This window comes from Trichomycterus rosablanca, chromosome 5 (assembly GCF_030014385.1).
Source record: "Trichomycterus rosablanca isolate fTriRos1 chromosome 5, fTriRos1.hap1, whole genome shotgun sequence".
In the NCBI taxonomy this organism is placed as follows: domain Eukaryota; kingdom Metazoa; phylum Chordata; class Actinopteri; order Siluriformes; family Trichomycteridae; genus Trichomycterus; species Trichomycterus rosablanca.
The window spans coordinates 10,175,793-10,202,150 of NC_085992.1; the positions used below are offsets into that span (position 1 = coordinate 10,175,793).

At 36.6% G+C, this 26,358-nt stretch overlaps 1 protein-coding gene and 1 long non-coding RNA gene across 2 annotated transcripts; one reads left to right on the forward strand and one right to left on the reverse strand.

The window, feature by feature from the left end:
- Positions 1–424: 424 nt before the first annotated feature.
- cfap43 (cilia and flagella associated protein 43) lies at positions 425–24,100 on the forward strand. The gene is made up of 38 exons (XM_062995650.1): positions 425–484; positions 1,080–1,333; positions 1,736–1,832; positions 2,461–2,628; positions 2,733–2,883; positions 3,606–3,768; positions 3,877–3,959; positions 4,607–4,738; positions 5,143–5,259; positions 7,668–7,748; positions 7,859–8,007; positions 11,108–11,211; positions 11,294–11,458; positions 11,549–11,712; positions 11,797–11,964; positions 12,074–12,204; positions 12,404–12,575; positions 12,906–13,007; positions 13,366–13,443; positions 14,321–14,446; positions 15,255–15,359; positions 15,483–15,599; positions 15,687–15,887; positions 16,785–16,991; positions 17,192–17,281; positions 17,996–18,076; positions 18,175–18,300; positions 18,925–19,044; positions 19,186–19,293; positions 19,526–19,612; positions 19,703–19,791; positions 19,966–20,170; positions 20,430–20,542; positions 20,873–21,032; positions 21,667–21,831; positions 22,151–22,231; positions 22,357–22,510; positions 23,239–24,100. Exons 1-38 carry the CDS (start codon positions 456–458, stop codon positions 23,394–23,396), a joined length of 5,001 nt encoding a protein of 1,666 aa, XP_062851720.1. The 5' UTR covers positions 425–455; the 3' UTR covers positions 23,397–24,100.
- LOC134314864 (uncharacterized) lies at positions 19,752–25,182 on the reverse strand. The gene is made up of 3 exons (XR_010012429.1): positions 24,970–25,182; positions 24,299–24,493; positions 19,752–20,134 (listed from the first exon to the last, which is right to left on the reverse strand). It is a non-coding gene; the product is annotated as an uncharacterized LOC134314864 (long non-coding RNA).
- Positions 25,183–26,358: the final 1,176 nt, after the last annotated feature.

A 26,358-nucleotide genomic window follows, 5' to 3' on the forward strand; every position in this document is an offset into this window, starting at 1 on the left:
GATGCTGCCATATACTAATTTTATGTGCCAGAGAAACAAGTGAAAATAAACACATTATAAAATGTATTATTATATGTATTAATATAGCAGTTATTGCTTTTTAAACAAAACACATTTCCTGTTATAGGTTTTAGTTTTATAAATAATGCATTTGTTGCAATTGATTCCAAGAATCAATTTCTTCAACTGAATCACCATGAATCAGAATCGGTTTCGACTCCGTATTTTGTAGAATTGAGCAAACTTATCTGTTAAGTAATTGCGCAAATTGACGAACCATTATTTCATATGTGTTCAACTACAAGTTATATCATATAAAATACATTTTTGTGCGTCGAATAGTAACAATAATAAATAAAACAATAACACCACGTGACAATGGAGGTGGGCTTACGGTTGCCATGGAATCATACAACCAGATAGTGCGCACTGTAGGACGCGACTTTGTTTAGGCGATGGATGTTTTGGATAGTTTGGAAGTAAAGTAAGTGACTAAAAACACCAGCTTTTTTCCTGGGTTCTCACCTTGTTATTTTTAGTTGATAAACGTTTGAATTGTTGCAGCAATGATAATCAGCTAACTTTAAAGGATTAATTTATGTCTAGCTAAACAAGAAACATCACAGTTTCATACAGTTCAATAAAAACCCAAATTTCAGGACAGTTGAGACGTTTTGTACAACGTAAATATAATGTGTGATTTGTTAATTGTACTGAATCTTTATTTTGAATGACAAAAATAGAAAGAAACAATTTCCATTTTTTACTGATCAGCTTTATCATATTTTGTAAATAGAAGCATATTTAGAATATGACAGATGCAACACTCTCCAAAAAGTTGGGACAGGGGCAAAATATTCACTCTTACAAAAAATAAAAATAAAATAAGAGTGAGTATTCAAGTTAGTGTCCCACAATAAACAGGTGAATTAGTAAATGATTGGCAACATCCTGGTGTGAGATCCTGACATGATAAACTTGTATTTTTATAAATACTAAAATGAAAATTCTATGTTGTCAGTGGTTTGATGTGTATTCGTTTATTTATTCATTTATTCTTTGTTCTTTTATCACACAAGGTGGGTGCAAGGCTTCACAAGCAGCAGTGTGGAGTTTGTGGATAAGAAAACAGCCTGCTACACCTGTGGAAATTACATCATTTTTCTTAATGTGGAAACGAAAATGAGAGATGTGCTTCAGGGTCCTGGTCGTGGAATTGGGGTCTTCACAGCCAACGGGCACAGCAAAACTCTTGCCTTTTCTGATCAGAAACTTTCCCCCTCTATATTTGTGTACAGCTACCCTGAACTTACCCTGAGATCTGAGCTCAAAGGTGCACATTATTTTTGTTTCAATGCAATCAGTCTGAATCTGGATTACTGAGTTAACTCTGTTACTACTCCAAGTTATAATCTACCAATTTTAATTAAGTGAAAGTAAAATATTTGGCACAGTTTTAAAACAACTTCTTCAACTAGTTACTTGTGCTGTTAAAGCACTGACACCTAACAGTTCTAACTAAATAGTGTATCATATTGTTAATATTTAGTAATTGTGTAATATACTTTATGGCTATTACATGTTGTAACTTAATGAACAATAATTATTGCATATTTTGCAAAGATTGGATAATTATTCATAGTTACTATATTACTGTATCTATTTAATTGTATACATAATACTATTAACAGAAATCAATTTTTTTGTTGGTTTCACTTTATTGTTTATTTGACAGGTACAGCTAAACTGGCATACACATCCCTGGCACTGAGCAATGCTGGCCCTTATTTAGCTTGTTGCTCCTCTTTACCTGATTACACCATCACAGTATGGTAAGAAAACTGTTGTTTGTATGTATGCTATATTTATTCAGGTATGTTACTATTTAATAATCATGTATTAAAGAGCTCTGGCAATTTTGATGTGTGTGATTTCAGTGCAACCTGAGGCAATAACAGTATTGCAAAGACGCAAAATACTCAAACACTGGAGAACTTTTTTCAAAAATGATCACAGTGTAAACAGCGATAAACAGTATTAGAAAAGAGAAACAGTGTTCTTAAGTGGAAGCTCACTGACAGATGTAGCTGGATACTTTGATGCCTCAAACATTAACACATAATTAAATGGGCACTTTTAGGACCCAGCTAAACAAAATCTATGCAAACTCCACAAAGATGGGATTAATGTAACTGTTACCATAATTACCATTTTTTATTTTAAGTACCTAAATCACAGTGTAAATGTTTTAGTTAATAAATTAGATATTTTTTAGAATTTTGAACGTATTTTTATATAAATAGATTTTAAAGAAGTATTAGCTCTGCAACCAATACAGTTTATCTGATTGGTTAGACACGTGGGACTTTAAAGGAAGATCTTAAAAATTTATAAAAGAAGAAACATGTAGTACTAATAACTTACTTCCTTTTGTTTTTATGCTATTGTGTACTCCTATAGGAACTGGGAAACTGGGGCAGCAGTTTGCAGCCATCCTCTTGCTGAAGATGATATTATAACCCTGGCTTTCAGTTCAACAAATTGGCAGCAAATCTGTGCCATAAATGCAAAATCACTCACAGTTTGGAATATTGAAAGAAGCAATGATTTCCATCTGATGAAACCCAGGTACATGTTGTCTATGGACAGGCAGATGCCATTCATATTTGTTTTATTTAAAGTATTTATGTAATTAATCCAAGTATTTGTATTTTGTTGTATTTCTTCGGCAGTGTAATTGATCTCCCTGTTAGTGATGGCTCTATTTTGGAGCGTGAGGTCATCCCTTCTCACGTAACCAATGGGAAGCTAACGTACTATGGCCCTCAGATGCCCACTTCAGCTATTGCAGGGCTGGTTGATGACAGAGCAGATAACTTTCTGGTACTAAATATCACTACTTATAAACATGTCTTTCATATTAACTGTAGTATTCTTTTTCTGAATGTATCTTAATAAGTGGGTGTCTGCTCTGAAAATCATTCTCCTTTATTATACATACAAGATATCAGTATCAATTACTTATAATGTAGTGTAATAAAGCACAAACAATGAGCACGTTGACTAATCATGTACAGTTTAGGCAGGAACATACAGTATGTCAAGCCTTATATATCACGCTGGCACACCACCGCTAAAATCCGTCTTTGATCCAAGTTTTACAAAGCTTCCTAAACTTTACCAATGTATTGACTGTGTTTTATTCTAATGGTTCAGTCAGACTAGCTCTATTTACATGGGCACAAAGAAGTCATTATCTGTAGTCATTTATAGTTGCTAATAAAAACTACATCTTTGATATCAATAGACTGTTATTGGATATGTCTCTGACAAGTGTATGTACAATTTTGACCCCATCTGTTTCTTAGATAAGCTGCATAAGAGCAGTAATATGCTCAACAGTTAAGGCACTGAACTAGTAATCAGCCACTGCCATGGCCACTGCTGGGCCCTTAAACAAGGTCCTTAGCCCTAACTGGCTTGGATTATATTTGGTTACAGTAATAAACCACTTTAGATAAAATTGTCTGGCTAAATGCTGTAAATATAACTGTTAATGCTTACACTTTGTCTACCTGTGCCACACCCATTTTCTGCTTTACCAGCCTCAGAAGAGTGTGAAGCCACGACTGCGCCCATGTGCCATCTGCTGGTCAGTTTCATCTGACCTGTATATAGGAAGCAGGGAAGGATTTTTACTGTCAGTAAACCCTGAAACAATGCTTGTCACAGTTCTGTACAATCCTCAGAATAAAGACTCTCTCTCTGGTAATAAGCATGTTTGTTTTAAATAAGCTAGAACTATTTTTAATTTTCATTGTTATAGTTTTTTAAGCATATGTAAAAACCCAAGTTGGTTTTGCTCATGTCTTACAGATGACAAAGAGCACCTGGCGATGAGGGAGGGCAGCTTTCAGAGCTTGGCACTGCACAATAATGGAGTGTTTGCTACAGGAACCGTATGACTATCTAATTTACTGTCAACCTGTGTTACACATAGTTTACTACAGACTCTTATTATCATACATCTTCAGTTAAATTCAAAAGACAGAATGTGCTTGATTTGTTGTTCTAAATTTGACACAAAGCAGCACAGTGGCACAGCACGTAGGGTAGGTGGCCAAAAGCAAAAGAATCCTGAGTGCCCAGGTTCACTCCTCACCTCCAGTCACTATCTAGGAGCTAGAGGAATTTGACTTCATCCTCTCCTGACCACCCAAAAGCATGCAGATGGTAAATTTGATGCTCTAAAATAGCGCTGGGTGTGAATTAGGAAACAGGTGAGTGTGTTGTGCTATGCAGTGCCCTGATGCCTTGTCCAGGGTGTATTTCTGTCTTGCAATCAGTGTTTCCAGGTGATGCCAGACCCATCACGACCCTGATAACAATAATAATATAATAAAATTCTAATGGTGAAATTATTACCTCATCAGAGATCAACAAGGTCTACAGTTTCTAACATGTTTATTTTATTTATTCCAGTTCTTTTGACTGTGACAGTTAGGACCTCTAAATGTACTTTACATAAATAATACTGTAACAAAGAAGGGCACTCAACACATTCCTGATCAATTTTTTTTTTCTTGTTCATGTTATTTTGTTACAGGATGGTGTTTTACGACACCTACAAATTAAAGGAAACCAAGTTGAAGTGGTTGAGACTTTGGCTTTAGAGAAACCAGTTTCTACATTGTGCTGTTCACCTGACAGAGAAACCCTGCTGCTGTTCTCTACCAGTGTAAGTGTTGGATGTTTTCAGCATCGTTGTATCCTTGCAAACCCCATCATACATCTAATTTATGTGCCAGATTATTTGAAACCATCATACAGCAAGCCGTAGCCTAGTGGTTAGGGTACTGGACTAGTAACCATAAGGTCGCTGGTTCAAGCCCCACCACTGCCAGGTTGCTGCTGTTAGGCCCCTCAGCAAGGCCCTTAACCCTCAAATGCTCAGATTGTACACTGTAATAGTACTCTAAGTCGCTTTGGATAAAGGCGTCTGCTAAATGCTGAAAATGTAAATGTAATATCAGTTTGGATAAACAGTTCTTGTATGTGCTTTGTATGTCATCATTGATTCATTTAATATAAAGTTAGATTGGATTTTTAAAGCCTGTTCTATGTTTTTTTGTTATTTTGTAGGGAAGCATATACAAATATAAACCAGGGCTCACAGATAAGGTTGTTAAAATCATGGACATGCTGTGTGGAGACTTTGTCACTGCTGCTCCACTACACACAGACAACAACCTCTGTGTGGTAAAGTATACATAATTTTTTATACATAATGCTTGACATTTTTAGAGACATTATGCTGCCTTTCTTGACGGCCTACGGTCATAAATAATGAGTACTAATTTGGTTGTTTAATTGAGTAACTTGTGTTTTGTTTAATTGTATTTAAGTTTTGTGCTATTTATTCTCACTTAACTGTGAGAAATACTGTAAAAACATTTAGATATTTGGCGGGTGGTTTTATCCAAAGTGAATTATAATTAAGACAGGATACAGTCTAAGATACTGAGGGTTACGGTCAGTGGTAGATTGGCAGTGCTATTTGAACCAGTATCAGTAGCAAAGTAATTTTACAGATGAGAACTAATACACCACAAATCTTTTTCTCTTTTTAACAATAGTTATGTGTTAATATTGAACATTATACAACAGTTAGTTCCGACCTTACAATCTGATTGGTTGAGAAGCGTTCTAACCATGCTGATATTCGTGATAACAGCACGGTCTTTTCACACCACAACTGTATTACTCCGCTGACGCGTTGCCAGTAACGACAAGCTTCATGCACACAAAAGCGCACGCAGGCGACACAGACTTTTTTCCCGATCGCGTTTTAAATCCGTTATCTGATATACAATCTAGCGCACTGTGTAGGGAACATAAATCAATTGTTTAATATATTGTCTAGTGCACTATGTAGTGAACATGAATGCGTTATCTGATATACAATCTAGCGCACTGTGTGGGGAACATAACCAATTGTCTAATTCACTATCTAGTGCACTACACTCTAAAAAATTATTCAGCACATTAGTAAATTAAACGTAATATAACAAGTCAGTTCAACATAAAAAAATAAGTTTGTTACATTTGTTAAAAATTTTAAGTTCGGGCAATTTAAAAAGACATTACTCAAAATTTTTACCTTTTTCAACGCATTATTTTGCTTTAGTACATCATCATACCAATTTTGAGTTGAGCCAACTAAAATATCTGAGTTGCCTGAATGTATTATGTTTAAATACTGGGAAGGGGCGGAGCTTTACCCAGAAGGACTTGCGGCAGTGGTATCCAGACCTACCGTGACCGTGCAGCCCAGCATTGGGAACAGTGTGGCTACGCTGAAAAATGCTTTGATGTATGCTCGATAATCCGGGTACACAAATTCACCAAGTTGAGTCAGTTCATCTGGACACAAGTTTGTTGTAGAGTTTGTTGTTCTCTACAACAAACTTGTGTCCAGATAAACTGACTCAACTTTGTTGATATGCTGAGAAATGGATCAGCATGTGCATTTGTGGTGTGAATGTATATGTGTATGAATAAGTGTCTGTCCAATGATTCAGTAAAAGAGCTGATTCCTATTGTGTCGACATTACAATAATATTCAGCATATTCATATCAGCGGAACCTAATTTATTTGTGTTTGTGGAACAAAACAATGAAATTAAAATTAAGTAGGTTCAGATTAATTTTGCGTGATGGTTATAAAGATTTTCATGTTGATATGACCTAATTTAGTTAAGTTAGTTTAACAGCGAGAGGCTTGTTGCATTTACTTAAAACATTCTAGTTGAGATTACATAGAAAAATGCATGCAAATTGTTACCATAATTTTTTTAAGTAGATCCAGTATATTATTTTTTAGAGTGTATGTAGGGAACATAAATCTGTGATCTGATACATAATCTAGTGCACTATGTAGGGAACATTAATGTGTTTGTAACGCGAAGTTAGCTTAATAGCCCAGTTAGCAGCTCTTAAAAGTTCTGTTATCACCCATATCCTTTGGTGTGTGTATTTATTTTTTCCCTTCTGAGGTTCTTGCCTCCCTGAAATGAGTTTTTGCAACTTTTGGGATGTCTGCTTTGTAGTGTTAAACTTTATATTCATTGTGGAACTACTTTTTGGCGGAACGTATTGTCAATATTAAAGCATATTTATTATGAAATTCAGGGCTTCTTTGATTTATTTTCCTTCTTTATTTTGTAAAAACTGTTGTATAAAAGCAATAGAACACTCGAGGTCGTGTGTTATCACGAATAACATCATGGCTGTGATGATCTACGGCACTCGCCTTTGGCTCGTGCCTGCGACCAAATCACAGCCGTGATGTTATTCGCGATAACACACTCCCTCTCGTGTTCTACTGCTTAAATAAGTATCATTTTTACCTTAACAAGCATTAGATTACTACTTGCTGTTCAATCATACTCTTTTACAGATGCAAAATGAATCTATTTTAAGCATTTATTTGCACAAAACTACATTCTAGATTCACTAACGTATTTTCCAATGTGTTTTGCTTATTTAAAGACTTTAGAAGTCGTAGGTGAATCAGCCTTTGCATGTGTTACATTTTTTATGTTTTTGCACATGGAACCCTTAGGAATTAGGGCTTACGTTTACTGTTTGTCTTTGTGTGATTCTAGTCAATCAGAGAGTCTGGAGAGCTGCAGATATGGTCTCTGGATGAGGGATTGTGTGTTGCATCAATCACTTTAAAGACAAAAGTAAGTAACGTTTTTAGTCTTTGCCATTTTTACTATTTGTGTTTACGCTCTGTCATTATAGTAGTGTTCAGTGTGGGATTTTGCTTCAATTTGTTTTAATGTTTATGCAGGTGAGCAGCATGGTGTGTTGCCCTATTGCTCAATACGTAGCTGTGGGTACAGTCACGGGTCATGTTCTGTTTGTGGATCTGAGCAGGGTGGAGCAACCTCGACTGGTTCACAAAGTCCATCTGTACCATGTACCTGTTGATCATTTAGCGTGAGTGGTAATTATAGTAGACTTATTATTGTAGTATAACTAACACTGTATGGATTAGTTACACATTATATATATATATATATATATATATATATATATATATATATATATATATATATATATACAGTGTATCACAAAAGTGAGTACACCCCTCACATTTCTGCAGATATTTAAGTATATCTTTTCATGGGACAACACTGACAAAATGACACTTTGACACAATGAAAAGTAGTCTGTGTGCAGCTTATATAACAGTGTAAATTTATTCTTCCCTCAAAATAACTCAATATACAGCCATTAATGTCTAAACCACCGGCAACAAAAGTGAGTACACCCCTAAGAGACTACACCCCTAAATGTCCAAATTGAGCACTGCTTGTCATTGTTCCTCCAAAATGTCATGTGATTTGTTAGTGTTACTAGGTCTCAGGTGTGCATAGGGAGCAGGTGTGTTCAATTTAGTAGTACAGCTCTCACACTCTCTCATACTGGTCACTGAAAGTTCCAACATGGCACCTCATGGCAAAGAACTCTCTGAGGATCTTAAAAGACGAATTGTTGCGCTACATGAAGATGGCCAAGGCTACAAGAAGATTGCCAACACCCTGAAACTGAGCTGCAGCACAGTGGCCAAGATCATCCAGCGTTTTAAAAGAGCAGGGTCCACTCAGAACAGACCTTGCGTTGGTCGTCCAAAGAAGCTGAGTGCACGTGCTCAGCGTCACATCCAACTGCTGTCTTTGAAAGATAGGTGCAGGAGTGCTGTCAGCATTGCTGCAGAGATTGAAAAGGTGGGGGGTCAGCCTGTCAGTGCTCAGACCATACGCCGCACACTACATCAAATTGGTCTGCATGGCTGTCACCCCAGAAGGAAGCCTCTTCTGAAGTCTCTACACAAGAAAGCCCGCAAACAGTTTGCTGAAGACATGTCAACAAAGGACATGGATTACTGGAACCATGTCCTATGGTCTGATGAGACCAAGATTAATTTGTTTGGTTCAGACGGTCTCAAGCATGTGTGGCGGCAATCAGGTGAGGAGTACAAAGATAAGTGTGTCATGCCTACAGTCAAGCATGGTGGTGGGAATGCCATGGTCTGGGGCTGCATGAGTGCAGCAGGTGTTGGGGAGTTAAATTTCATTGAGGGACACATGAACTCCAATATGTACTGTGAAATACTGAAGCAGAGCATGATCCCCTCCCTCCGGAAACTGGGTCGCAGGGCAGTGTTCCAGCATGATAATGACCCCAAACACACCTCTAAGACGACCACTGCTTTATTGAAGAGGCTGAGGGTAAAGGTGATGGACTGGCCAAGCATGTCTCCAGACCTAAACCCAATAGAACATCTTTGGGGCATCCTCAAGCGGAAGGTGGAGGAGCGCAAAGTCTCGAATATCCGCCAGCTCCGTGATGTCGTCATGGAGGAGTGGAAAAGCATTCCAGTGGCAACCTGTGAAGCTCTGGTAAACTCCATGCCCAGGAGAGTTAAGGCAGTTCTGGGAAATAATGGTGGCCACACAAAATATTGACACTTCAGGAACTTTCACTATGGGGTGTACTCACTTTTGTTGCCGGTGGTTTAGACATTAATGGCTGTATATTGAGTTATTTTGAGGGAAGAATAAATTTACACTGTTATATAAGCTGCACACAGACTACTTTTCATTGTGTCAAAGTGTCATTTTGTCAGTGTTGTCCCATGAAAAGATATACTTAAATATCTGCAGAAATGTGAGGGGTGTACTCACTTTTGTGATACACTGTATATATATATATACACACACATACACTGCCTGGCCAAAAAAAAGGTCACCACCTGGATTTAACTAAGCAAATAGGTAAGAGCCTCCCATTGGATAATTACTGCATGGGGGTTTATGTTTCAGCTGGCAACAAGTTATTTAACCCTAACTGATGCAGTGAGTAGCTTCTCATTTGTTAAACAACCATGTCGAAAGACACATCCTGTGGTCGTGGAAAAGATGTTAATCTGTTTCAGAAGGGTCAATTTATTGGCATGCATCAAGCAGAGAAAACATCTAAGGAGATTGCTGAAACTACTAAAATCGGGTTAAGAACTGTCCAACACATTATTAAAAAGTGGAAGGACAGTGGGGTAACATCATCTTCGAGGAAGGAATGTGGTCGGAAAAAAATCTTGAATGATCATGATCGGCGATCACTTAAACGTTTGGTGAAATCAAATGGTAGATAAACTACAGTAGAACTCAGGGATATGTTTAATAGTGAAAGTAAGAGCATTCAAGGGATTGGGACTAAACAGCTGTGTAGCCTTAAGAAAACCACTTGTCAGTGAGGCTAACCAGCAAAAATGGCTTCAATTTGCTAGGGAGCATAAAGATTGGACTCTGGAGCAATGGAAGAAGGTCATGTGGTCTGATGAGTCCAGATTTACCCTGTTCCAGAGTGATGGGTGCATCAGGGTAAGAAGAGAGGCGGCTGAAGTGATGCACCCATCATGCCTAGTGCCTACCGTACAAGCCTGTGGGGGCCGTGCTATGATCTGGGGTTGCTGCAGTTGGTCAGGTTTAGGTTCAGCAACGTTATGTGCTCAAAGAATGAGGTCAGCTGACTACCTGAATATACTGAACGACCAGGTTATTCCATCAATGGATTTTTTCTTCCCTGATGGCACGGACATATTCCAAGATGACAATGCCAGGATTCATTGGGCTCAAATTGTGAAAGAGTGCTTCAGGGAGCATGAGACATCATTTTCACACATGGATTGGCCACCACAGAGTCCAGACCTGAACCCCATTGAGAATCTTTGGGATGTGCTGGAGAAGACTTTGCGCAGTGGTCCAAATCTCACATCATCAATACAAGATCAATACAATTTTTCTTGGGGAAAAATTAATGCAACTTTGGACAGAAATAAATGTTGTGACATTGCAGAAGCTTGTGGAAACGATGTCACAGCGAATGCGTGCCGTAAATAAAGCTAAAGGCGGTCCAACGAGTGTGACCTTTTTTTTGGCCAGGCAGTGTATATTGATCAAGGGGCCAACAGTGTCTGATTGGCCGATTTATATTTACTGTATCAATTTATATATTTTCTTTTCTTTTTCAACAGTTTTGATCAAGGGGGCAATTTTTTGATCACAGGAGCATCCGAGTATCAGATATTTGTTTTGCATGCAAGACCTTCCAAAGCATTTGAGGTTATTGGTTACACAGGTAACAGTTACAATTGCATCAATGAAGTGATCTTGCCAGTGTTAGTCTATCACTGCTATAAATAATTGGTCATTTATTTCAGAGGTATTGGGCACCACTGTGAGTCTGTCCACTCAGTTTGAGAAAGAGAAGGAGCAGATAAAGGTTCTAGTGCTCTGTAATACTGAGAAGGATCATGGGAAAGAGGGAAAACTCAAAAAAGAAAATCTGCTTGTGCTGCTCTCACTGTCTGTACATCAGATCTTAGGTAAATAAAAAGTCTGAATTTGAAGCTGAAAAATTTGTGTTGGATATTTGTGCTGCAGGTTTTGTCATACTGAATGTGTTATATTTTTAGGTACTAGAGATTTTGTTGACCATCGTGGCTGTCTACACAAATATATCGTTCAAACCTGCGTTTATAAGCTGCCACATGTACTTTCTTCATGTGTTCTGGGAACCAAAAATATATTTGGTTATTGTCACGAGAGGAAAGTTCTGCAGAGATTTCAACTTCCAGAGGTGTGTATGTATAGCATCTCTTAAGCCTTTTGGAAAAAAACAAACACTTGAGGTTAACACAAACATTTATCATCTGATTTGCAGACTGTGGATAAATCACACAGCATAGAGGAAGCAGTTCTACTGAGTCTAGACAAAGAGGTAGAGGGTCATTCTCTTGGTCCTGCATCAGTGCTTCTCTCACTCAATCAGTCCTGGCTGGCTTCTGTAGGCAGAGACGGGCTACTTCGTATACGTAATATTTCCACAATGGTAACGTGATTTAAATTTAATTTAAAAAGTATTTACGTTGTTCAGGATGGTACTAAATGCAGTGAGCTAAACTAGTGCTGGTTATCTTGTGCTGATCTGATTTATACAGGAGAGATGTGTGCAAATGCAGTGCCACTCTTGCTGGTTGGGAGGAGTTCGCTCTGTGTCTTTTACTCCTGACAGTCAGACACTCATCACCACAGGCCTGCAAGATGGCTCTTTGGTCTGTAGTAGACTCAGGTAGACATTTTTCTGTTTTCCTTTATAGGCCATATCCAAAGTTGTCATTGTATGAGGTCCTGTAAGTGAAATGTATCCTACTTAATCTCCAGACTGATGTTAGATCTTAATTTCATATCTTGCATTGTTTCCAAAACACAATGAATGATAAATTATATAAACTATTTTCCATCAACAGTGCAATCTATTATTTCAACAGGTTAAAAACAGGTGGACATGACATAGTGAACACAGCTACTGAGAGTAGCCTGTCTTTGGTGGCCTCCCTTGAGGCCATAACATCTTATGAGAATTCAGTCCTCAGTAACATGACTGACTGGAAACCACAAGCAAAGTCACCAGTGGAATCGGCACTGTCACACAAAGAAGAGGTACTTTATTACACTGGGATTGATTTTTGTATAATCACTGACTGAGAGATTGTCAATACTTCATGTTCATGTTAGTCATTTCATTAATAATTGTTCATGACATGACAACTATTGTTCTCTTTAAACAATGATGGTGACAATTGATTATTGTTCCTTGCTAAGATATTCTTACTGCCAAGACTAAAGTAACTTAATATGTGACTTCAGCTGCTCAACAGTCTGTGGTCACCATTGTCTGATTCTTCACTTCGTGCTGCACCATACACTTGCTTCTTAATCCCACTGTAGTATTAGTTGACTTTTTTGGCACTGAACTATTTTTAAATGCAGATCAGTGAAATAAATAACATGCCTGACAAGGATAAGAGCGACACCAGCCTGCTTCCTGCAACTCAATGCTGTTCCACATGGCTGGATCATAAGCTAGAGGAAGTAAGTTTCTGCTGTTCAAAGTTAATTAAAAGTATAATGCTGTAAAATCCCTTTGTTTCTGAATATTTGTTTCTCTAAATTAGATCATTAAATAAAGCATGATTATATGCAAAAGAAACTTGAGTAAATCACATTTTGTAAAACAAAACTTGACATCAAACATGTGAATGAATACTCATATAAAAACCCTTATTAATAAATTGCCCCATTAATAATAAAAATTTCTCTCAGATCATAACCAGAGAGGGCAATTCATCAATTGCATTTAAGATTTCCTCATGTTATCTATTTACATAAATGCAGGTAATACCAGAATGACTTTGTTTTTGCCTTACCCACAACGTTGCTTTTTTCACAGGTACTCAAACAGGAGAGCCAGCAGTTTGCAGAGACCCGGAAGAGCATTAAGGAGAGCCTGAAACAACTGACTGACACAGTAAGAATTATATACAGAGTATACAGCAATGCTATTGCTATAAATACTTGAATATAATTACCTGGATGATATTATGATGAAGTGTAACTGAGAAAACACTGGCATTCTCATTATGATTATGATTATCCATTCATAAATATCTTTCAGATTTTTATACCTTATTAGTAGAACCCCACTGATCATATATTTTCATACCAATTAGTGCACAGGTAATTTTTTTGTCCAGTTTTTATTAGATTTTTGGAGGATGCACAGCACCAGGATTCTGGTGACTGGGGTTTGAACCTCGCCTCCTATCTGTAAGGAGTTGGGTATGTTTCTTCTAAGTTTGCATGGCGTGCTTCTGGGTACTGTACTTCCACATTGCAAAAAAACATGCAGAAGGTGGGTTGGAGTAAGTGATAGCATGAGATGTGGTGCCCTGTGATGGATTACTGCCCTATTCAGGGTGTATTACTGACATACACCCAGTGTTTCAGGATAGGCTTTGGATCACTCGGTAACCAGCTCAGAAGGAATTGGTTACTGAAGATGAATGTTTGAGTAAATTAATAGATGGACAATAGATAGATATAGAGAACAATATTTGCTTTTATTAGGCCAAAGTGTCTATTGTTTTTCATGAAATCACTTGCCTAATTAAGTAAAATGATAAATATAATAAAATATGCATTTGGCAAGTCGACCAATTTTAAAAATAATACATTTGCCAGTTGGTGTTAACAGGCCTGTAAAAATCTGTTGATTCTGAATCTGGTTTTAATATTGAAAATAAATTCATATGCTATTTGTATTAAACAAATGTTTCAGCTGTCGTGACATGTACTAACTTCTAAAATAGATTCATAAATCATATCTCATCTCTCCCTGTTACCAGATTCAGACTATGATGCAGGAGAATGAGAACCTGCCAGAGATCGAGAAGCTGGAGCAGCAGGAGTTTAATCTGGACACAGAGGAGCAGCAGAGACTACAAGCTGAGGGGCAGCAGGAGATCACAAGGGTAACAAGTGAAAGTTTAAACATGATTATTAATATTCTTCGTGGACTGTCAGCTCATTTATATTCTAAAAACAATTGTGTTCTGTGATTTCATGAATTTCATGTTGCCTAGATGATAAAACAGCCACACAGCATGACAAATCCTCCTCCATAATTTGGCCACCAGGTTCTTATCTTTTTACACATACCTTAAATGTATGTTAAATTAAAACACAAGTCACAATATTGTTTAGCAAACTACATACATGTACGTTGGTGGTTAGATGACAGGAAAGGCTTTTTTTCCTGGCAAGCCTTCCAAATAATCTGTGGCATGGAGATGGCTTCTAAAAGGAGTTCTGGAGATTGGTAATTTTCCAACAGTTATCCTTGAGGATTTTGTTTGCCTGTTTTACTATTAGCCACAGTGTAAGTTGGGGCAGAACAAACTTGTGGCCTTGCCCAGTAAAGTTTGTCATGATTACCCTAATTGTTATATTTCAGGGGAAAATAAGGTCAATCCAATTTTTTTTCAATCCAAAATCAATTGCTTTTTGTGCTCTCTGGTATTTTCCATGTTCGAGAATGACTAAGAGAATTTAACTTCTGTCACCTCATAGTTATAAGTAATTATTTTTTGATGACAGATTTTTCCCCACAATAAATTTGTGTTAATATTTGGATTGTTCTTTTTTAGTGTGTGATTAAGCTAATTATTTATTACCCTTTTTACTCATCTTTACTAGAGGTGCCAGTAATTGTGGAGGAATTGGTATCTGTAAAATGTATTTCATGTATTAAAATGTATTAAAACATATTAAATATATAAGGTGCGAAATGAGATTGAGATGGAGAATCTGGCCAAATGCTATCTGCGGGACATTCTTAGGAAAGAGTGTTGGGATTCCATGAAAGTCAAAGAAAAAGCCATCAAGGTAAATAAACTTCTACCTTCTAAACTTCTTCCTCCTAAGACATGCAAAAAGTGCTCCATTACTGCCCAGGACTGTATTTAAGTGAGTGAATGGTTAAGTGTGTTAATATTTCCTGCCTTTCAGGCCTTTCACTCAGATTATGAAGTGCATAACTACCCTATGAAGGAACGCACTGCAGAGGAACTAGATGAGCTTCACAGGGTGGAGACCAATCGAAAGATTGAACTGGCCAACTCTAGTGTAAGTTAACACAAACAGTTACAATTTGCTGATTTGCCTTTTATCATACAGTTTATCATTTATTTTCTTTATTCTGCTGTATGCAAGCTCCAGAAAGGCATTTTGGAGAATAGAAGCAAAGCACCATTAGAGAGGGAGAGAGAGGAGGATGAGGAGGGACATGAGGCAGAAAGCGTATCCTTATCAGGAAGTCTGAGTGCTCAAACTGGAGGTTCCAACTTGTACTTATACAGCCAGTTCAACCTGCATGCGAGAGAGCAGAAGATTAACCAAATCATCCTGCTACAGGTGATACGCTTACTAGGTCTGCATTTATGGACAAGTTAAAATAATTTAACATTTTAATCAAAGGATACAGTTGAGTTCAAAAGTTTGTCCCATAATGTTGTTTAATGGAAAAAGGAACATATATTATTTACAGTTTATCTGTGACAAAAAGGAATTCTAGGAATTTGGGTGTTTTCAGCAACAAGACAACGATCCAAAATATTAGTGTAGCAAGTCAATGTCAGCCAGCAAAGAGGACACAGTAGTCAGTTTATTCACACAGACTGAAAACAAAAGAGGGTATCGAAAACAGACAACATTTAAACTGATTTTTAACCTGGAGTTTGCTTACTACGAGCAGGGTTTACTGAGTCTACATACCCCTCACAAACTCCCACTGCCAGGTTTTTTTTGTCTTAAATGTAGGATCACTGTCCAACAAAATTAAAGAGCTGGAGCCTTCTGTGTCCACACAGAAAAACATCCAAGACTGCTGTGTCCAAGACTGACTATTATGAAGACATGGCTTAACCGATAATCCTGCGACAACCTGTGATGTTTAGTAACCAGTGCCCACAAGAATGAAGTGTTTGTAATAGAAGGCGATTTTAACAAAGCAAGCCCAAAGACTGTCCATCCCAAATTCTATCAGTCTAAATATCTATCCAGTGCCTCACAAGAGAAAAAAACATTCTTGACCATGTTTATAGTGACATTAATCATGGGTTTAACGTATCTCCTCCTCCACATTATAAACCCAGCCAAAGTCATCGTTATACAAGTGTGGCCAGGTGAGCATCTGAACAGCTTCAGGACCACCTCAATCGCTCTGACTGGACCTTATTCAAGACACTTTGTCACTGTCCTGTTTTAGATAATATGCTGTTTTAACTTGAATGGCTTTAAATGAATTTCTAGGATGTTATCTACAAAGTAAAAACAGCTTTCAACTCCGGGTTTGAGACTGTGTACAAGCAGAAGGAACAAGAGATCAGCCGTGTGAGGGACAAGAACAAGCGCATCACAGAGATTTTAACAGAGCTGGAGATGCAAGAGAAACTGTGGGAGCCCAGTTTAACAGACAGTGAGAGACCAGAACGAGCCCTTACCGTTATGGATTTAGAGGTAACAACACAAGCTAGTAGTATCTTAGCTTCCTAACTACAACAAAAGCTTATTTGCACCAAGGTTCTTAAAGTAGTTCTTAATTTATGGATGGGGAAGCATGTTTTATTAGGGGTGGGAAATTTGGAAGTACTAGTGTAAGTGATACTTGAAGACTTCATTTTTTCTTTATGTCCTGACACAGTTTATATGTGTTTCAGATCACTGCACAGAAATACTTGACACCTGAGCAAAGACATATAGAGGAAGAGCAGAGAAACACAGAGGAGCAGAAGCGTCTTGCAGCCAAGGTATAAAGTAACCTAATTACACCATATCATGTCTTTTATTCATAGTATTTCACATGTTTCCCCTAGTGTGAAGCAAACCATCTCATACAAGTCTTGTATAGTTTGTTAGGACCATTTTTAAGAGATAAATCTTTTAGATCTTTAAAGGGAGATTTATTGGGTGAAAGGCAAAAAAACCCCTGGGTAGGTCACCAGTCGATCACAGGGACACTCACACTTTTTTAGTTTTAGTAGCTCCAGTTGGCCTGACTGCATGTCTTTGGACAGAGGAAATCGGAGTATCCGCGGGAAACCCACATGGACACTGGGAGAACATACAAACTCCACATAGAAAGAACCCTGGCCACTCAGCCACAGAATAGAACTCAGGTCCTTCTTGCTGTGAGGAGACAGCACTACCCACTGTGCTACCATGTCTAGTCGGTTTATTGCCTTGTTTACTTTAAAATCTTACAATTGAACATGCAAACTGTCAAACCTCTTATGTTTTTCTAGGCTCTTTTACACCTTGTTAATTGGCAAACCTTATAAACCTCACCTGTGTAGCTGTGTTTCTAATGATGATTTATTAATTCACTTCAGAGTTAAGTGTCTTGCTTGTGTTGTTTCCATTTTTTGTCCACCCTTGTATTTTACACATGACAGCACTGTTTGGCTTGTGTTGATGTTTGTGTCTCATTCAATATGTTTTGATGGCTTTTATTTTGTCTCTAGGGTGACAATATCAGAGAGAGAGCTCTGGATGATATGATGAATGGAGTACTTGTGGTCAAAAAAGAGGACATCCTAAGAATGGTATAGTTCTCCAGTTCATTTAATACAAAACATTAACAATGCATTTATCCAGCATTGTTTAATACATCACTTGACTTGTGCATTGCTTTTACTTAAAGGAAGTGCCATTGCCTGAATTTATGATCAAGCCTGAGCTGCAGTGGACTGACGAGGAGAGAAGAAGCTACCAAGAGTATGAGAAAAAAGCAAAGGAGCTCAGTGAAGAAAAAGATAAATATATAAAGGTGCAAAGGGCACAACACTAGGACCCATAATCAACTATTTATTTATTTATTTATCCAGTATTCATTTTTTAAATTTTTTAATGTAATTTTTGTTGTCATCCACTATGATATAAAGATCATAAATGACAAAACTAGATACAATTTTTATACAATACATCTGAAGAGACATTTTAATTTTTTCAGCTGCTCTCATATTTTCAGGATTTGCCGCAGTGACTCATTCCGGTCTGCATGACTAATTTTAATCGAGTTTTATGTCGGATGCCCTATCCTGGTTGGGACCAGCACTAGGAGCACACAGACAAGGGCATCTTCTTTTTTTTTATGCTATCATCATCATCACAAAATTTACACAGACATAATTGCCTATGTCTGAAAGAAGGGTGATGGCCAAAACCCTGCAATGGATTGGCACCCTGTTCAAGGTATTGCTGTCTTGTGCTCACTCTTTTCTTTGTGCCCTGCTGCAACCCTGACCAGGATACAGTGAATAATCAAAATTAAATGAAATCCTTTTTTAATGGGCAGAATTCTTTATGGCCATACAAATGTGGTGTCCTCATATAAATAAATGTGCATGTATAAAAATGTTGTTATATTTGACTGTTTGTCTTTTATGTCCAGACGCTGGAAGCAGAGATGAAAAAACTTTATACATCTATTAAAGATGCCACCCAGACCTTTGATGAAACACTTAATAAACTGTTTGAACGAAAGGTGAAAACAGAGATGGTTATATACCAGGTAAGTTAATAAAAGTTTACTTTTGCTTATTATATAACACTAATATTTTTAATTAATCATTCATATCAGTTTTATACGGCCTACAATTTCTAATTGGTTAAACTAATGGATAGTAACATTTAATTATACGTTTCACCTTAGGAAGAGTTAAAGATTACAAATCTTGCTTATTCCTTAATAATTGAGGAGGACATTGTAAACAGAGAAAAAGAACTCAACTACAGACTGGAGAAGGCAAGAACCCGGAAGGTACTGGTTCGGATATCGTTGTTAGTGTTTCTTGTTTGTAATTTTTCAGTTCTGTTAAATGATGTGGGCCATGAAGTGCAAGATGTGTAATCCTCATAGCTTTGAGTATTTGTTGTACTGCTGAGGAAAGAAAAATTGTGCATGAACAAACCTGTGTTTGTTCATGCACAACGGTAATTAGGTAGGCCCTAAAAAATGTTAACATGTCCTAAAGAATGTTTTCTGTTGGCAGAATAAAGCTGGTGATGCTGTGAAAAAACACAAAGATGATGTTGAGGCATTTCGAGAAATGTATGATAACACAGTAGCTGAGGATAAAGTATGTTTATCAATGCTACTACAACAACCATAATGCTGTAACTTACTGCAGTGTGTCTGGTACCATGTTAATTTTTTTTTCTTTTTTAAGCTTTTAGACAAAGGATTTCGCAAAGATTTCTTTGATGTTTCTGGGCATATTGTTGACCAACTGTACAAGCTTTACAAGCGTAGACCCAGGTACTCTAAAATATCTTAAATCATTGTAAAGTATTTTAATAGAACTTCTACATTACAAGCTTTTTGGTCTTGTGTGACGTCACTTCAGATTGTATATATTTATTGTATTATTTTTTGACCTACAGTAGCCTAACTGATTAAATCCAGAGTCACAAGTCTGGGTGTTGTTTTTAGGGTGCAAAGAATAAGGACCCAGACAGATTACATAAGTCCATCTACTGAGCCTGTGTTGGGACGAGCAGCAGCAGAAGGACTCTCACAGATGATGAAGGCCATGGAGGAGTTAGATGCTCCAGAGAACATGCCAGAGGGTGTGGACCAAGACGTCTGGGATCGATTCTGCCTGGCCAGAAGAATTAAAGTGGAAAGTGAGCAGCAGGTGCGAGAAAAGAAACCCTTACAAAGCACACATCTTTCAAAACCCCTTGAATTCTACAACAAATACAGGTCATGTATTATAACAAGATGTCCAGAACCTTAGGAAGAAAAACAAATGTTTGTAACTCTACCCACTTCAAATGACATATTCCTTAATTATTTACCAAATTAATTAAACACTGAAGTGAGTTTCAGTATGTACATATTTTATATAACCTTGCCCAGCTCATGTTTTGAAAAGGTTTTCCTTTTGGTTGTAGGTAAAAATAAAGGCACTGACTTTAGCAGAGATGCAAGCTTTTCTGCAGAAGAGAATGGATGAGAATGAGAATGCACAAATGGAAATGAAACATCTCATGGATGAACTTAACGGGTAAGAAGACGTAAGGTCTCTACGGTATTTGTGTTATATGAAGAGCCAGGGAAAATTTTAAATAAACATATGAATCCTGGCTTATAACCACCTGATTCAATCTTATACTCACATGTTGGTCGATGTTTCCCCATTAATGGAACAGTCGCCCCTAGGTGTGCTTCGTAATAACAATACTTTGTCCTTGTGCTGTAGAGTTTCATACAAATATAAAATAGCAAAGTAATACAGATATTTTCTGTATAGCTATTGTTAAACATTTTGTTAAACATAATGCTTACATTTATGTTTAACTTGTAGTTTCTTACATGGCTTTTTATTTTTCTTTAGCCTGCGAGAAGAGAAGACAAGATTCTGTTTGGACACTATGGTGCAAATTCTGATAAAGCAGGGGCAGGTTGAGGTGGAAACTGAAGACTTAATCACAGACTACTCAGAGTCACTGTTGGTCCACCGCAGTGTTGTAGAAGACCTTAACAACACTATCAGGGTACTTAAACTAATTGATTAATTAATTAATTATCTTTACTACATGGCCAAATGCCAGCCCTGATTCTGTAAAATGAATAAATTGGGGTTTTTGTGTAGCAGTAACACACAATTTTAGATCACTATTCCTCATGCCATGCATTGGCTGGGGTTGTATACAGTAAATAATACAGCCAATTGACCATGAAGCAGTGGAAATGTCTAAACTGAACTATCTGGCAATCAGACTGACAGACAAATTTTGGTGGATGCAGTGAGAACAATACATTTCACTAACTTAGTCCCAGTTATGATGCTTAGTGAAAGAGGAATGATGTTAATGATGGTTTGGGTTGGTCCAATGATTCCAGAAAGAAAAATCTACTTCATACAAATACAGAATTGTGTGGTTCCATCTTTGTTAATTTCTTCATCTAATTTAGTTTCAAATTTGGTGAAAAGCCTTTTTTGAAGAGTGGAGGTTGTTATGGCATCAATATATTATGTTTTTATTATCCTCTCATGAATGTGAACATGACATTTGGCTGTTGGGTGTCCACAAATTTTTGGTGTCATTAAATATTGCCATGTCTTTTTTTAAGACACTATATGGTGCATTACAGTTAAAATGATTTAAAATAATGCAACATGTATAGACTTTAGGAGAACAGAAGATTGCCATTATGGAGGAGTGCAAAGACTTCCGTAAAGGAATTATACAGCAGGAATGGGGGCATAAAAGAATGAGTATGCAGATTAAGGATCTCCACAGCAAAGCCAGAGATATACAGATGCTGCATGTATCTCAGGAACTTCAAGAGGTACAGTCAGGATTACATTTATACAGTGCTGTAAAAAAGTATTCTTTTTTAGTTTAGCATATTTATTACACTTCATGGACAACATATAAGTTCTGCTACATCTAGTGTAAAGCTAACACAGCCTCATACAGTAAGAACATTTTCCCTACAGTTAAACATGGTGGTGTACATGCAGTGATAGGAATACTTTGCTGCTTCAGGGCCTACATGCTATAATTGAATGAACAATAAATTTTACTTTCTAACAATATATAGAATATATACAGTATATAACAAATTAATATATAAACCCTAAGCGTTCTTTATCTTCTTTTTCTAGTACCTGAGTGAGACAGACCATGACAACAGGATGTCGAGGAAGGTATCCTCTCTAGAGAAAACATTATCTTTACAGGAGCAGGTAAAAAGAGCGGTTCCTTCAAATAAGTGTCATGTTTTAAATACTGCATTATTCTTACTGAAATTGTTTTTAATACTGCATTATCCTTACTGAAATTAATGTTGTGTGATTTTCTTTCTAATAAGACTCATGAGAAACATATAGAAAACTATAAAAAACTTATAAAGCAGCTAAATAGACAGGCTGAACTGAAGAGAGACAAAACTGCAGCTCTAGACCTGCAGCTGACCAGCATGCAAGTGGCTGTTGCAGAAAGAAAAAACATCTATGAGGCCACAGGTATTTTATATAACATGTTTAATATCCAAGATTTGATATATAGAAACACGTATTTACAAATATGCAAGATAAGGTGTTGGTGTGAGGTTACCAAAAAGCCTATAAAAATTATATAATATAATATAAAAAGCCTTAAATATTTCAGTTAGTCAAAAGATGGAAGAATTTATATTGCTTAAATAGTAATATAAATGTCATACCTCTTTTTGCACTGTATTACACCCCTGATCCTGACTAGGATAAAGCAGTAAGTGAAAAGTTATAATTAATTAACATTGCTATTTAATAGCAGTATGGTGGTCTAACAGGAAAGGTGGATGCCACACAGCACCATGAGTTGAAATCTTGCCTCCAGTCACTGACAATGTTCGTTTGGAATTTCCGTTAACCCACCTTCCAAAAACATGCAAAAGGTGGATTGATTGGCTTTTTACAAATTGGCTGGTATATAAGCTGCCTACAATGGATTGGCACATGACAAGCTGTAATAGTAAAATAAATACGTAATTCAATACAGATCTAAGCATGACACAGACAATGAAAAATCACATTACATTCATGTTAAAATCTGTTTGTCTCAAGATATATAATCATATTAAAGTTTGTTGTCTTTACAAAGACATGTGTTGAGATAACTGTAGTAATAGGCCATACATTACAAATGTAGCGGATTTCTCTAAGACAAATCTAAGTTACATCAATTTAGCAAATTTTCTTGTATTTTTCAGCAATGGAGGAGGATCAAGAGCATGATGTTAGAGAACACTACCAAGAAATCCTAGAGAGAAAGAAGCTCATGGATTTGGCAAAAGCTCAAACTAGGGAGCTAGTCACACTGACCGCTGAGTTGGACCGTATGCGGAAGAAGACATTCCCTGCTCTTTGATACAGCATTTTTATTCCCAAGTGCATTTTAACTAAAGCCATTAAAAACAACACAAACCCAAAAATATAAACTAGTGAAATAAGCAAAACAGTACAATTAATGGTTATGCACTTTTTAATAAAAAGTATTTCTAGAAAAACAGCAGGTAATGACTTGCAAACCTATTCTGTATTTAATTTAAGGGACAAAAGTACAATTAATATTTAATAATTTAAGGGACAAAAGCAAGACAATTAATATTTAAACTAATAAATTTGATGGCTGCAACACTTCTTAAAAAGTTAGGACAGGGACATGTTTAGTACTGTTTCCTTTTAACAAGTCTTTATTAACACTAGGCATAACACTAGAAATTGTGTTTTTCTAAATATCAATACATTTGTTAGGGTAAAGCATTAAATAGCTCATTATTTTACATTTAAAATATTTCTTTTATTAGGATGTCATGAAGGATCCACAATTAGTCAATTAAAATTGATTTTTGACTTGTCTTTTTAAACACAGAAGTTTCTCTGGAGTTTTGTTAAACCTATACTTATTCTTGCTGGTAAACATCTTAGTCTTTTAATTGTTACATATTCAGCTGTTTACCTGTGCAAAGTTCCATCACAGTATGTTGCAGGCATTAAATTAAAAATTACATATACTTTTAAAAATAAACAATAAACAATGTTTATATTATTTATAAATATGTTAAATATTAACTCTGTTTACATATCACTGCTTTCTGTGTTCATTTGTATTTTTCGTCTCACTTGGAACTGGGTTTGCCCACTATTAAAAATAGGTTTACCTTTGACCGGTACAATCTTCATAGAGGCTTTGATTTCTCCTTAATGTCTGTCTTCAATTTATCTCGAAGCTGCAGGTGGTCACGTTGAGAGGGCTGAAAGGACACTAACCTGCACAGAGTGGTCTCTTTCCTCTTGTGGTCTCATTTCTGTTGACATCAACCTTAGCCTGGTCACCCTGGTTCCAATCTTCAAAGTTTGTGGTAACTTATCCTCATCGGTTTTAAGTCGTTTTACCACACGGAGAGGAAAAGTAAAGGGTTGCCATGATAATTTTAATCTCTCCTGTATTGCAGAACTCGTATGCTAGGAAATTTTAAAAAATTTGATCATGCAGAAGAATGCTGTAATGTCTACAAGTGTAAATCATAAACGATGGCACTGTTATAGAACTTGCAATATTACCGGATTACTAGATAATACTTGACAATCTGTATAAGGACAGACTGTTCAATAATCAATGTGTACTATATATGCTATACACTGTAAATTAACACATCTCTTAAAAAGACACAACTGGATTTTAACCCTTTTAGCACTTTTTAAAAACACAACATGGCATGAAAAAAAAAATACAACATTTTCTTCACCTGTTGCATTAACACCTCTAACAAGTTCATTCAGTTGAAGATACATTTTTTGTACATAGTGTTTACTAAAACAACCTAAACATATATTTATATTCTACAGAAAGTTTTATTATAATAAATATAACACATAATAAATATAAAACGTTTTAGATTAAACCGACGTAAATACATAAACAAATAAAACTGTCTTACCTCAGTTTCTCCTCCACTACATTTCTAAGAGTAAATAACCGTCGAGCTGCATTATGCTGGGGGTGGGCGTTTAGATTCAAATATCGATACCAAGCTTGGTATTGGAATCGAATCGATACTAGCGTGATGGGATCGATACTTAAGTTTAACTTTTTCTCCGCTACATTCAGCAGGTTTCTCTTGTTTTATAAGAGAGTAGAGATCATGTGTGTACAGACAGTAGCAGCTCCTCTCACCTCTCACATGCTCATCTCGCCCCTCCCCTCCTGCTCTGCTGTGCTGTGTTGTGGTACCGTCACGTGACAGAGCGGGACTGAGAGACCGAACACGTAGCGGTGAGTGAGAGAATGCAATACTTTTGAATACTTTGCTTTGCACATACAGAAATGGGGGCAATTTATGGAAATGGTAGTGTAAAATTATATCTACGTAAAGTACGAACGCACTTTGCGCACCCTACGCAAATTCACGAACCACCGTAAGACATCGGTCAGGTTCGTGAATCGGCGCATGCGTAGTGAGACTCATTTTGTGTGTGTTATGATGAATAAGTGCTCTTTTCCTTTGACTTTGTGCTTATTTGTGTAAACATATTTGTCTATTTTTATTTTAAAATAACAAGGACACATATATTCGGTCACTATTAAAAAATTACATATTTATTCACCGCTTGGTGGTGATACGCCATGATGATAACAGTTTACCTCAGAAGTGATGAGAAAGTAAAGCACCCAGAAACAAGAAATCTGGCCGCTTTAAACATCTGAATTTATCCACAACCATACTGAGAGCTACAATATTAATAAGATAGAGTTATATTTACAGAGTGCTTTTAAAGATCACTGCAATTAGCATAGCAGCTAACACTAGTGACTAAGCTTCCGGTGTTGTTGAGCTGGGATATTAACTCACAGCTGTAATGTCTGTCGTATAGTTAGTGTACTGCACACAGTGCACAAGTCTTTATTGTATATCTTTCATAATAATAATAGTAATAATGGTGTATGAGTTATTTGGGTTTTAGTCAGTATCTAGCTGTGAACTAGTTGGCTAGGCTGGTATTGATTGACACCTTCACACGCTGTTGCTGTGCAGCCACTTTGTTTAATGTTTATTTACTTTTCTTTACATAGTAAATCTCCCCAGAAGATAAACTAAACCCAAGCTAGCATTTGGACAAGTTTTTTATTATTATTTAACAGTATACAGTAAACATAACAGTACACTTATGAACATATTACCAAAATATTCTTTAACATTAATACAACAATAACCAGTATTAAGCCAGAGGAATTACACATTATTTAAGGAATCTTGTTCCAATAGCATAACATATAAAATAAAAAAGACAATAAAATAAAATCCTCATTAGAAATGCGTTATTTTTAT

Bases quoted from the DNA above. Each gene is read 5' to 3' on its own strand.
- cfap43 (XM_062995650.1), top strand. From the start codon at position 456: ATGGATGTTTTGGATAGTTTGGAAGTAAA. The intron at 12,205-12,403 runs GTAGACATTTTT...TTATTTCAACAG, and splicing joins TTGGTCTGTAGTAGACTCAG to GTTAAAAACAGGTGGACATG. The intron at 17,282-17,995 runs GTATAAAGTAAC...TTTTGTCTCTAG, and splicing joins AGAAGCGTCTTGCAGCCAAG to GGTGACAATATCAGAGAGAG.